The sequence below is a fragment of the Musca vetustissima genome, unplaced genomic scaffold, assembly GCF_032173495.1.
Source record: "Musca vetustissima isolate MV318-11 ecotype Yass unplaced genomic scaffold, APGP_CSIRO_Mvet_v1 utg1456, whole genome shotgun sequence".
Classification (NCBI taxonomy): domain Eukaryota; kingdom Metazoa; phylum Arthropoda; class Insecta; order Diptera; family Muscidae; genus Musca; species Musca vetustissima.
The window spans coordinates 60,476-74,807 of record NW_026882470.1 but is presented as its reverse complement, the minus strand read 5'-3'; the positions used below and the strand labels follow the sequence as shown (position 1 = coordinate 74,807).

The 14,332-nt window shown below is 36.8% G+C and overlaps 1 protein-coding gene across 1 annotated transcript in view; it reads left to right on the top strand.

Annotated features, from left to right (window-relative positions):
* Positions 1 to 14,332, top strand: part of LOC133328936 (coiled-coil domain-containing protein CG32809-like) — a 53,390-nt gene that overhangs the window by 21,831 nt on the left and 17,227 nt on the right. The window contains exons 8-13 of the mRNA XM_061537443.1: positions 3,076 to 3,160; positions 6,573 to 6,687; positions 6,755 to 6,853; positions 10,844 to 11,007; positions 11,386 to 11,451; positions 11,756 to 11,839. Coding sequence (XP_061393427.1) covers positions 3,076 to 3,160; positions 6,573 to 6,687; positions 6,755 to 6,853; positions 10,844 to 11,007; positions 11,386 to 11,451; positions 11,756 to 11,839 — 613 coding nt within the window. The remainder of the gene's footprint in view (positions 1 to 3,075; positions 3,161 to 6,572; positions 6,688 to 6,754; positions 6,854 to 10,843; positions 11,008 to 11,385; positions 11,452 to 11,755; positions 11,840 to 14,332) is intronic.

Here is a 14,332-nt window from a genome sequence, read left to right as displayed (position 1 = left end):
TGGATTTCTATAGGAGTTCTCATTACGGACAGGGACCTCAGCAGACTTTTTCCATAGCTATAAAGACCACTATAGAAGTTCCCCTAATCTATAAGTGCCTTTCCAAAGTACCTTCTTGCTTATGGGGGCCTTTGAAGGCTTTCTCCAGAATAAATTATTACTTATACCGACTCCTCCATACCTGCACAGGCCTCAACAGGCCTCCTAATTTTCTGAATGGACTTTAAACAGTCCCATATTACCTATATGCACGTCTAGTGAACTACTATATGGACGTCTAATGAACTACTACTTAATTATGCAGACCTATGTAGTGCTCTATAAGAGTCCTCCTTACCTGCATATACCTCCTACTGCCCTGAATAGACCTCAAAGCTTTCCATTTTGCCTCTACAGACCTCTACTGAATTGCTACTTAATTGTACGGACCTCTACAGGAGTCCGCAATACCTACGGATAACTCTACAGGTTTCTTCCGTAACTATTAGGACCTCCACATGAGTTCCTCTGACCTATAAGTACCCTATCAAAGCACCTACTTGCTTTTAGAGGCTTCTTCAGGGCTTCTCTATAGCAACTTTTTAATTATACCGAGTCCTCCTTACCTACACAGACCTCTACAGGCCTCCTATTTTACTAAATGAACCTCCAACAGTTCCACCGTATAAGTAACCTCTAGTGAACTACTACATAATTGTACAAACCTATATAGTGCTATGTAGGAGTCTTCCTAACCTGCACATACCTCCTACTACCCTGAATTGACCACTAACCTTTCCGTTTAACCTATACGGACCTCTATTCAACTAGAAATTAATTTTACGGACTTCTACAAGAGACCGCAATACCTATGGGTACCTCAGCAGGCTTCTTTCGTAACTATTAGGACATGAGTTCCTCTAACCTATAAGTACCCTATCAAATCACCTTCACAGAATTCTACAAAGCTCCTACATTACTAAATGAACCTCCAGTGGTTCCATTTTACCTGTACAAACCTATTCTGAACTACTACTTCATTGTACGGACCTCTATAGGAATCACTATCACCCATAAGAACCTCAGCAGGTTTCTTCCTTAACTATGAGGACCTTTACATGATTTTACCTTACCTATAAGTATCCTACCAAAGCATTTTCTTGGTGATAGGAACCTTTGAAGGGCTTCTCTATAACTACTAGCTAATTTTACGAACTTCTCATTGCCTATACAGACCCTTATAGAGCTCCAACTTTACTGAAATGACCTCTTGCATATAGGCAAGAAGAACTCTCATACAGGTATCTATAGGTACAAATGATAGATATAGAGGTCCATAAAATGGAGGAGAACTTCTGCTGAGGTCCGTATAATACAAAAATAGCCCCATAGGGATTTGATTAAGTTAAGAGGAACCCGGTAGATGTTCGGTTAGGTGAGGAGAACATGCACTAAAGCCTTTATTGATTAGAAGTAGCTCAATAGAGGTTTATATAGGTATGGAGGAAGCCTACTGAGGCCTTTATAGATGGCCAGGAGGCCTGAAGAGGTTCTTATAAGTTAAGATAAAGTTATTATAGAAAATCATTTAAGTAAGAGGAGATCTGTAAAGATCTGTTTCGGTAAAGAAAATCGCTGCTGAAGCCCTTATTAGAGGCTCAATAGAGGTTCATATAGGTATGGACGAACCCTACTGAGTGCGTTATAGGTAATCAGGAGGCTTGAAGAGGTCCTTACATGTAAGGGGGACTCTTATTGAGGTTTCTATGGATATGTATTAGCTCTATAGAGGACCATAAAATGAAGGAGAGGCCTGTATAATTCAAAAATATATTTATTGAAGTTCGATTAAATTAGAATGAGCTCTGTAGAGCTCCTTTTAGTTAAAGTGAACCTCTTCTGAAGCCGTCGTTGATACGGAATAGCTTAATAGAGGCAGTCATAGGTGATCAGAAGTCTTGTAGAGGTCCTTATAAGTAAGGAGGACTCTTTTAGAGGTTCCTATAGGTATATATGAGTTATATAGAGGTCCATATAGCTAAGGAAGGTTGGTACAGTTAAGCTATAGCTCGCTGCAGGTCTATATATTTCAAGAATAGCTCTATAGAGCTACGATTAGGTTAGGACGATCTCTGTACAGGCCCGTATAGGTAAGGAAGACCTGTACCGAAGCCGTTATTTGCAAAGTCTCCTGAGGTTCGCATAGGTAATGCGGACACATATATTGCGCCTTTTTTATTCCCATTTCCCTGGATGTAGCTCTCCTTGTCACTTCAACCAAGCTCCACTGCAATGTGGTTTACACATGGCAAAACATTCACACACACTCGCAACGTTTTAATTTTCCACCTTTTGATTTTATTATGGCCAGGCCTTTTAGCCATAAATGGATGCTAATTAAAGCACAAAGGCGATTATTTACAAAGCAACAACAACAACAACAAAAAGCAAAAGAAAACAACAACAGCGAGAAAAATACCATAAGGCAAAATTGTTCATGACCAAGAACTTGACACTCTTTCTTTATGCCATGCAGTTTATAATTCTCAGATAGCTGAGATGTGGTAGAGGGTGGGCTGGGGTTCGTTATTTGTTTTATGCAATAATGGGAAAATCCAAACATAGGGGAGGGACGAGAGAAAAAATGTGGGGCATGGAAATGGCAAAAATAAGCAAACAAACATTTAAGCCCCATCTTGTGGCCAATTATCCACACAAATTGGCCATAAACACTTAATAAAAAAAATCGAAAGTGAAATTATGCAGAATAGCCACAACGAAGTGTTCGCCTAGCTTCCAGAAGCCAAGGTGCTGCTGCAACAGCTGCTGCATGTTATGGCTTGTTTACATCGTTGGAAAAAAAAAACTTGGTCAAATGCCAAGGAAATGTTCGTTGCTTTGGCTTTCTTACGAAACATGGTTATGAACGTAAGAGTGATGGCGGGAGAAAAAATATTGGTAAAAGAAACGGGTCCCCCACAACTTTGTGTGGCATGATTATGATAATGATGAGCTATTACAACATCGAAGTAATAACAACAATAACAACAACAATAATACTAATGCTCTTTGTTTGTCTTCTATTTTGATTTACAGATTGGCAAGCAGGCTCCCTATTATGTGGGTGCCTCACAGACATTACCACGTGGGATGTATACCGATCGCAATAAGGTGGCCATGGGTAAGTATGGCTGTCAGCTGTCATTCATAATTTTTTTTGAGATTTTGTTATTGTTTTTGTCTTATTTCGTTTTTGGTTATGTTGAGACCTTATCACCTGACCTACCTACTGTCTTTTTCTGTTTTCTGTTCGAAATCCCTTGTATCAACCTAACTTTGGCCCCTCTTGTGTGCATGCTTCATTTCTTCCATTCCAGTTAATATTTTTTTTGTTACACCTTGTTTTTGTTGTTATTGTTGTTGTATATTATTTACAAAATGTTTGTTAATTCAATTGTATAAACAAAAAAATATATAAATATATATGTATGTATATGATGTGATTGCTTAGGAACGCCATTGAAACCTTTAAGAACGCCCAACTCCAGGGGTAGCATGGAACCCTTGTTTCCTTATCCCCCGGATCAGTTATACAGTATACCAGGTACTTGTTATTACAACAACAAAAAATACAAAAAGAAAAAAACAACAACAAAAATTTGAAGGAGGAGGAGTTCAAAATTGGAATTTGACGGATCAAAAACTACAAATGACAGAATTGGCACCACCGAAAACAGAGCTGTGGAATTTGAGGTCAAATCAAGGAGACCCCATACAAGGGCATTTTTTTATATTCTGAATTTTCTATAGGGAAGATATGGAAGCAAAATTAGGATCCTTTAAGTGAGGAGAACCTCCATTAAGTTAGATAAGCTACGGAGAGGTCTCTTTAGGAACTTGTTGGAGTCCGATACAATTAAGTAGAAGGACTGTGGAGGTCCTTAGATTCCAAGAATAGCACAATAGAGGTTCGATTAAGTTGGAATGAAAACTGTAGAGGTCCGTTCAGGTAAGTACATATTCTTCTGAAGCAATAGAGATTTATATAGGTATGGAGGAACCCTATTGAGGCCTGTATAGTTAAGTAGGATACTTGCTGAGGTCATTATACTCGTAAGAAAGAAGACATAGGAAGTTGGTGAAGTAGGAACTCTGTATGCCAATAGACTCAATAAATGCTCAAAGTTGGAAGGAACACGGTAGAGGCCCGTTAAGGTATGGTGGAACCCTATTGAGGTCTGTATAGGTAAGGAGGATACTCGAGGAGATCATTATATGTAAGGAGAACTCTTTTATAGGTTCTTATTTCGATGTATTTTGAAGTCCGTATAGGTAGGAAACTTTACAGAAGTCAATAAGATGAAATAGGAGCTCTATGGGGGTCCGTATAATTATCAGTAGGTCTACGGAGCATCGATTATGTCAGGATAAGCTCTGTAGAGATCCGATTAGGTAAGGAAGACTTCTTTTGGTGCCTTTATTGATAAGGAGTAGCTCAATAGAGGATTCTATTGGTAAGGAGGTATAAAGTTTCGATTAAGAAAAGAGGAACTCTGTAAAAGGAGGCTTCATAAGGCCCCTAAATGTAAGAAGAACCTTTTTACAGGTCCCTAAAGGTGTGTCTGAGCTCTATAGAAATTCGTACAGGAAAGGAAATGCTCATCTGTCTAATTAAGAAATAGCTATATAGAGGTTCAATTACTTTATAATCAGCTCTGTAGAGGTCCATTTAGGTACGTAGTACCTCTTCTAAAATAATTGTTGATAGAGAATAATTCAGTAGAAGTCCATATATGTATGGAAGATCCCTTTTAAGGTCACTATAGGTAAGGAGGAGACTTCATGAGGTCCTTAAATGTTCAAAGGGCTATTTTATAGGTTCTTATAGGTATGTATGAGCTCTGTATAGGTCCGCATAGTTAAGGAAATATTCATCGGAGGTTGGTATAGTGGAGTAGGAGCTGTTTGGAGGTCCGTAGAATTCAAGAATAGCAAAATAGAGCTTCGTTTAAGTCAGGAGAAGCCCTGTGGAGGTCCGTTTGGGTCAGGCGTACCTCTGCCGAAGCAGTTATTGGTAAAAAGGCTCATATAGGTATAGTTTGATTAGGTTAGTAGGAGCTGTATAGAGACACGTTTAGGAGCAGTTCTTGGGAAAGAGTAATTCGTTAGAGGTTTATATAGGTATGGTGCCAGGAGAAGCTCTGTAGAGGTATGTTTAGGTTTAGGAGGACTTATTCTGGAGCCACTATTGGTGAAAAGTAGTTCAATTGAGGTTCATATAGGTATGAAGGAGCCCTTCTAAGGTCAGTATAGGTAAGGAGAAGACTTCTTGAGGTCCCTAAGTGTATAAAGAACTCTTTTAAAGGTCCCTGTAGGTCTGTAGATGTCGGTATAGTTAAGGAAATACTGATCGGAGGACGAAAAACTAAAGTAAGAGCTTTTTGGAGGTCCCTATAATTCAAGAATAACATAATAAGAGGTTCGATTATGTCAGGAGAAGCTCTGTAGAGGTCCGTTTAGTTATGGAGGACTTCTGCCTAAGCCATTATTGGTAAGAGACAGCACAATAGAGGTATATATAGGTATGTATGAACCCTACTGAGGCCTTTATAGGTAAGGGGGAGACTTCATGAGTACAGTAACTGTAAGAAGATTCCTATAGCTATGTATGAGCTCTATAGAGGTCCGTATAGGGGTCCATATAATTGAAGAAGTGCTCAATAGAGGTTCCATTAAGTAAGGAGGGGCTTTGTAGAGGTTGGTTATGATACGGTGGACTTCTGTCTAAGCCTTTATTGGTAAGAGGCAGCACAATAGGAGCGTATAGGTATAGGAGGCCCATATAGGTAAGGAGGATCTATTAGGTATTGTGAAATCATTTTTAAAGGTCCATATAGGTATGTACTTGCACTATATATATGCACTATAGGTATAAAGGAAAACTACTGAGGCCCATATAGGTAAGGAGGATACCTGAATTTTGTCTCATTTTTGCAAATATTCCGCCTCAGAAAGGTCCCTATAGGTATGTATTTTCACTATAGGCAGTCATATAGTATAGAAATAACTTTAAATGCAAATACGCCAAGAATTTGAGTACCTTTTCGTCCTTGGAATAGATTAGATCAAGTCAGTGGTTTACTGAAACTTTTTTCAGTTAAAAAATCGTCAGTTTTTCCTCCATTTATCAATTATTTGCCTGATAATTCTTTAGATTTTATGAGGCGTCAGCAGAAAATCTGCCTGAAAAAGAAATGGCTTTAAGTGACGTTTTGGTAAAAAAATATTTCAGAAATGCTCCAACTTCTTGAAATATGTTAAAGGAATTTTTTTTAAATGAATTTTTGAAGTCTTAACCCTCAATTCCACAGTTCTGCCATATCGATCATTGTATATTATTATCATCCAAAACACATACGAATTGGTTTAATGTAGTTAAAATTATTATATATTTTTTTAAATACGTAGCTTTATATTTTTTTTTTATAAAATTTGATTGAGTAAAAAATATGTTAAAATTTTTTCAAAGTAGCTTTGTTGACAACCTTTTGCCTATTTTATCGATTTTTAATTTTAATAAAATAACTTTCCAGATGGTTATACCAGTTCACCGGAACGATCAACACGTGGCAATTATGAAGAACCCTCGTATTATCAATATGGTACAAGGGGTACGGTGATAGCGCCCATTATTGATGAGGAACAAACGTAAGTGGATATTTGGGGAGGGATGGGTTTCAAGTATTTTGTAATAAACATATTATTGTTATTACAGCGAAGTTACCATGACTGAAGACCAATATGCTTTGTATGGCATTAAAATGGGCCCTGCTGGCCGTATACCCCGCAATAATCAAATGTATGATCCGACAAGGTAAATATCAAACTTTTTTTTTTTTTGATTGAACATATTTGAGTGGTGTCTCATCCCAAGGGTATTTGGCGTCCAAATGTTAGATCTAGAGTAAGACTGACACTACCACGAGCTCTTGAGATCTTCAACGTTTAGCAAGGTCCTAATCCACTTTTCAAGCACTCTAATAATCAACTGATTAATTCGTGGCTTTGTTTTCCAGACCATCTTAATACATAAAGTTAAAAAACCGATCCGAAGTCTAGAATAGATTTTATAGAAAATGTGCCAACTTAAAATATTATAAAAGGAACGCCACCTACTGGTCATTAATACATAGCAACATTGACATTGAATGTCCAGTCAATACTGGGTGACACAAAGGTCATCTACATTAGACATACACTGATATGACGATCTCAAGGTTATTCACAATAGGTATTATAAAATATTTGTAGGATATATATATCGTCAGGAAATTTTTATAGAGGAGAAATTTTCTATCTGAGGACTTTCTTCTTTGCAAAATTTCTTAAAAAACCCCCGGTATAGAAAGAACAGAAATCTTCTGTCGGAGGTCTTCCCTGATTCCAAATTTCTCAAAAACCCCCCGATATCTGACTTACCTTTAACAATTACCATTAAGAGTAAATGGACTGGACAATCCGACACAGGAGATATCCACCAAATGATTAAAACGCTGGATTTAAATTAAATTCACGAAGGTTTTTTGTTCTAATTTTATTTAATATTTCGACGCCTCCGAACCATATTATGCTAAGTCGACTTAACAAGTTTTAAAGTTCTTTACGTTTTTAGATACTACGGTCCTTAATGTATATTCTCTGAAATTTTGATAATCATCGGCCAATCAAACACAAAGTTATAAGCAAAAATGTATGCATGGCCCTTAAATTTATGAAATTTTAATTTCAAATCAGGAAAATTTTTGGTTTAATTTTTATTGTAATATTTTTATTTCAATTATTTTCCTTATAATAATATTGATAGGGATTGGCCGATTGCCAATAATTATAATTTGTTGACGGTGCAATAGGTGGCAGTGATGATCGACGACTTCTGCGATATACCTTAATACGTTTTACATTGGTCATGGTGGCTGCGGTTGAGGTCATAGGATGGAAATAGGTACCACCTGGAAATGAAAATATGAAAAATGAAATATTTAATTTACTGAAAAAATGTTACAAAAAGTTAGAAATCCGATTCGAAGTCTAGAATATATTCTCCTGAAAATGTGTGCAACTAATAATAAAATGTTAGATAAGGAACACCATCTACTGCAGGTTAATATCTAGCAAATTTTCGAACCGCTTATCAAAGACTTTATTCAAGATTAGCTTCCAGACAACCTCAAATACTGGGTGACACAAAGGTAGCCTTTATTAGCTATTCACTGCAGATGATGATCACAAGGTGACTCACAAAGGGTATTATAAAATATTTGTTGGGCCTATATAGAAATTATTAGAGAAGAAACGCCACCTACTGGACATTAACATTTAGTAAATTTCCGAAGCACTTATCAAGAACTTTATTCACATTGAGATTCCAAGGAAAGCTAAAATACTGGGTGACACAGCGGTCATCTACATCAGACATTCCACTGGAGATGATGATCTCAAGGTGACTCGCAAAGAGTATTATAACATATTTGTTGGACCTACATGGGCAGGAATTTATTAGAAAGAAAACACCATCTACTGGTCATTAACATTTAGCAAATTTCCGAACCACTTATCAAAGACTCTATGCACATTGAATTTTCCGACAACCTAAAATACTGGGTGACACAAAAGTCATCTTTATTAGCTATTTACTGCAGATGATGATGACAACGTGTCTCACAAAGGGTATTAATAAATATTTGTTGGACCTATATGGGCAGGAAATTATTAGAAAGGAAACGCCACCTACTGGACATAAACATTTATCAAATTTCCAAACCACTTATCAAGGACTTTATTCACGCGTTGAGTTTCCAGACAACCTCAAATACTGGGTGACACAGCGGTCAAAGAAACGCCACCTACTGGACATAAACATTTAGCAAATTTCCGAACCACTTATCAAAGATTTCAGGTTGACGGGAAACTCAATGTAATCCCGTCAACCTGAAATACTTGGTGACACAAAGATGATCTACATTAGGCATTCACTGGAGATGATGATCTCAAGGTGACTCCCAAAAGGAATTATACCGACAGTAAATTTCTGTAGAAATGAAATCTGCTGTCTGAAGACTTCCTTGATTCCAAATTTCTCATAAATCTCTTGGTATAAAAAGAACAGAAATCTTCTGTCTGAGGACTTCCTTGATTCCAAATTTCTCAAAAATCCCCCGATATCCTACTTACCTTTACTCTTTATGGACTGGACAATCAAACACAGCAGATATCCACCAAATGATAGAAACGATAAAGCTGTGACAGTGATTTGAAATAAAATCTGTAACTTCGAAGGTTTTTCCTCCTCCCACGACTCGTGGTGATGCGATGGTGCATAACCCGGGTGAGGTGGTTCCACATAACCTCTAAAATGCGACAAAAAAAAAAAACATTTAATACTTTAAAAAATCATAGATTTCAAAAACATTACCTCGATTCCGCCACCAAGGCCATTGAAGATGGCTTCAAGCACTTGCCCTCCTTCATTTCCTCACAATTGCCTGCCTCCTCGGCCTCCGTTTCCAAATAACGATTTTCCGGTTCCGGTTGCATCAAATCGATCTTATTAAGAGAACGTTGCAGCACCAATAACTCGCTGATAGATAGGTCATGTAGACAATTGCTGAACAAATGGGGATCGGTAACTAGGTTGGGGGAAAAAGAGAGGGATTTTAATTGGGATTCTGGGAAATTGTTTTATTTTTTTAATTACCACTACATGTATCTGCCGCTTCCATGTTCTTTTCACTCTTCACGTCAAGTGACAACTGCAGCAAAAGGAAAATTCCAAATGAATGACAAAAACGAATTTGTCTCACAGACCTGGAAAGTTGTGGCGCCGGCAGAATAATTAACAGAGCGTGTCGGAAGAAAGAAAACATTTAATTTTAGTATTTTTTAGGTCTCAAGATGCAGGCAGGGATGGGAGGGCATTTTGGAAGGCATTTGAGAACATTTTGGACACCATTGTAGAACTTAATAATATTTGAGACCTCCATAGGAGACTTCTATAAAATTTACGGCCTCCACGCCAGACTTCTAAAGGATAGTATACCTTCTTTGGTGAATTCTATAGAATGGTAGACTTCCATTGTAGACTTTTTTAAAATACCCATTGGTCCATTGGAGACCCCTTGGGAGACATCTATAGAATTGTATAGGTTCATTGGAGAATTTTACAACGTATACGATTATAGAGCAGAATGCGTTTCTTAGAGACTTTTGTAGTATAGAAGACCTCCACTGAAAACATCATAGACCTCTTTCGAGACTTCTACAGAACGGAAGACGTTCATTGGAGACTTCTATAAAATAAAATAATCCTTTTAGGCTCCTCTGGAGACTTCTGTGAAATGTAGAACCTCCATTTGAGGCATCTAAAAACTCGGAGACTCCTTTGCACACTTCTACAGAACTGAAAACGTCCATTGGAGACTTTTTGAGTAAAGAAGAACTCTAATGGAGACTTCTATAAAACATTAGAACTTCTATAAGCAATTAGAATAGAAAGTTCCATTGGAGACTTCCATAAAATATAAGAATCTCCGGTGGAGACTTCAAGAGAACAAAAGTCCGCCTTTGGAGGAATATATAATATGGAAAATCTCTATTGGATATTTCTATGGAAAAACATCTCCATTGTAGAATCCTTTAAAAATAAGAAATCTTTTTTGGAGACTTTTACAAAATAAAAAACACCTCAAAGGGCTCTCTAGATCGAAGTAGGACCATATTGGACCCCTCTAACCAACCTCAAATATAATAAATTTAATTACCTTCCAATCTAATTTTTTATTTCCTTCGTCTTCTCCTATTTTTCCAGACCCGAAGACTTGCATCGCTTTCGCGTCGAACATATGGAACGCCAGCTGGCCAATTTGACTGGCCTCGTGCAAAAAGCGTTAGTAAATCAAAATCCACAAATAGCTCCCATACCAGTGCCAACATTGGATCCCAACTATTTGGTAGTACCCACACCATGCCATGGTATGTTAGTTAGTTTCGTTCGGTTATAGCCACATCCGCCGCAAATTAGCGACACTTGGTTTCATGCAATGGCAACGCGTGCCAAGTCATCAAATAATTTTTTTATTATCAATTTTATTGTTGTTATTTTTATTTTATTGTTGTTATTGTCATTTAAGACGTCACCGCTTTTGCCAAAACATTTCATTTATAATTTTTAGTGTAAACAAAATTTCACCTGCAATTTTTTTTTTTTATTTTTCACTCTCATCATACACTGAGAAAAAAGTTCTGTTCACATGGCTTTTACTAACCTAAAATGTTTTTAAATATTATTTTCCAAATGCTATTAACCTGTCAAACACAAACACGGCTTTATCGAAAATTATCACATTTTAGTTAATGGTGCCGGTGATGATCAGTATGTTAGAGAAAAGGCTCCCAAATTGGGTAAGAATGCCTGTGGTAAGTATATTCGTGAGAGTCCCGAAGGTCTTCAATGATGGAGGGTCAAGGCCAGGAACAAGTGACTGAAATATCCTTAAAGGCCTCTTCATAATGGAGATCCCTGAATGATTCTAAGGATATTTTAAAGGGTTGTATACTGCCTCCTTTTGAAAGGTCCTGTAAGTTCTTGTTTTTGTCCTTGACCTCCCACCTTATTAAATGAATTCTGAGATTTTTGCAAATCATATCCAAAGTTCCAAATCATTATGAAACTATTGCTAATCCAAAGTTTTTTTTCTGTGGTAATAATTTTTTGTTATAGGAAAATCGGTATCCTTTGAGAAGAGCGTATCCTTTAGTGATGATATACAGGGTATCCCAAAATCACATAGTCCTCAACATGCTGGTAATTTTTTTAAAAAAATACGATTTTTTTGATTTTATATAAAATTGTCTTTAATATATACAAAGAAAGTGCAGATTTATGCCACAAACAGCGACCCCAATACCTATAGAGAATCTGTAGATCTCATATTACTCTGTGAGAGAAATGGGAGACTTCTATAGTTCATCCGATGGGGACTTAAATGTATTAAATTCCTACATTGGAGACTTCTATTGAATAAAACAGCTTCATTGGAGACTTCTGAATCTGTAACCTCTACTGGAGACTTTTGTAGAAATGAATAAACCGCTTCAAAAATTTCTATAGACTGGAACACCTACTTCGGAGATTTCTATAGAACCGAGTAAACTAATTGGAGACTTATGTTGGAAGAGAAAATCTGCATTGTAGACATCTATAAAATAAAATGCCTCCATTGGAGACTTTTATGGAATAGAAGACCTTTATTGGAGACTTTTATAGAATATAACACCTCCATTGGAGTCGTTTGTAAAACAAAAGACCGCCATTGGAGACCTCTTTAAAACATAATATCTCCATTGGAGACTTCTGTAAAACAAAAGATGTCCATTGGAGACTTTTATAGTACAGAATACCTCTATTGGAGACTTCTATCAAATAAAATTCCATTGGAGACTTCTGTAAAATAAATTATCTCTATTGGAGACTTTTGTGAAATAAAATACCTCATTTGGAGACTTCCGTAAAGCAAAATGCCTCTATTGGAGAGTTTTATAGAATAAAACACCTCCATTGGAGACTTCTACAGAAAAAATTCCATCATTGGAGACTTCTATAGAATAAAATATCTCAGTTTGAGACTATTATAGAATATAAAACCTCTATTGGAGACTTCTGTAAAACAACAAATCTCCATCGAAGACAATTATCCCATATAATGCCATCATTGGAGATACAAACAAAAAATCTTCATTGGAGACTTTTATTGACCACAATAATCCGCAGAAGAGCCTGTGGAGCTTGACCTCCTTTATAGTTCGTAGAAGACCAAACGACCCTCCGATATACTATACTCCATTGAAGACCTGAAGGTGTTCTGTGTCCCACAGAATATGTGAGGTTCTTCCGAGGCCAAAATGAAATCTATGGTCCAAAAAAAGCTGCGGGTTTTTTATAGTCTGTAAAAGGTTCGAGAATCTTCTAAAGTTCACATAAAACTGATAATGTTTACTAGGGTTTAAAAAACATAAGCATCTTCTAAGGTCCGTAGTCTCATATAATCCACAGAAGTCCTATGGGTGGTTCATATAAGTTTCTTCTAATGCCTATGTAGGACCTAAACTTAAAAAAATCTAATGCTTTTCTGGAAATCATAAGAACCCTGGGGGTCTTCTAAAATCAGAAAAAGCCTTTGGAGTTCTATATGAACCATAGAAGTCCTGAGAATCGTCCATAGGGGTGTCTTCCACAGTTCATGGAGGACCCAAGAGCCTTCTCAAGTTCGCAGAAGCCTTTGGAGTTTCATATAATCCATAAAAGTCCTGAGAATCGTCCATAGAAGTGTCTTCTAGAGCCTATTGAGAACCTAAGAGGTTTTTTAGATCGTCTAAAAGAAGATGTAAACACTTTGTAGAATTTTTGTATTTGTATATTTTCCGATATCTTTGGTATTTTTTAAGCTACAGCTATATATTTTATACCAATACTCAGATTAAGTTCCCTACTTTCAATGTTTCTACGATCAAAAATACCTAGCTGTAGCATAAACATGACTTAATCGGCAAATAATATTGTATAGCTAAGAAATGTGACAGATTTTGAGTATTTGTATCATTTTGGTGATATCTCGGATATTTGTTAAGCTACAGCTACATATTTTATATCAATGTGAAGATCAAGTTCTCTACTTTTAATGTTGTTCTGAGCAAAAGTACCTAGCTGCAACAGAATTATGAATTTTTGGGCAGATAATATTAACGCAATGTACTTAAATTTAGTGTACCACATGGCGTATGACTGTTGTCGTAAATCATACGCCCCCACATACTCAAAAGAAAACCTAAGGGTTTACTATAGCTCGTGGAGAGTCCTCTATACTATACACATATTCTGATACTGGATAAATATCTGGAACTTTTCCAATCCATAGAAGGTCTGTGGCTTTTCTATAGACCATAGAAGACATGCGCTGGTTCTGTGCTTCATGGAAGATAAGAGGGTCTTCTACTGTCCATAAAAAACATAAGGGTCCTCTAAAGTCTACAGAAGACGTGGGGTTCTTCTAAAGTCCATAGAAGAATTAAGGATCGTCCATGTTCAATAGAAGGCCTCAGGAAGCCCTTTAAGTCTGAACCGGTCTATATAAGATCTGAAATTATTTTAGGGTTCAGCGAAAAGTCTTCTAAGGCCTATACGTATCTTATTCTCCATGAAGATCTGAAGGTCTATCCAGTCATTAAAAAAAATATAATGGGTTTCTATATTCTATAGAAAAATCTACAGGACTACTATCCTGCATAGGTTCCTATAATG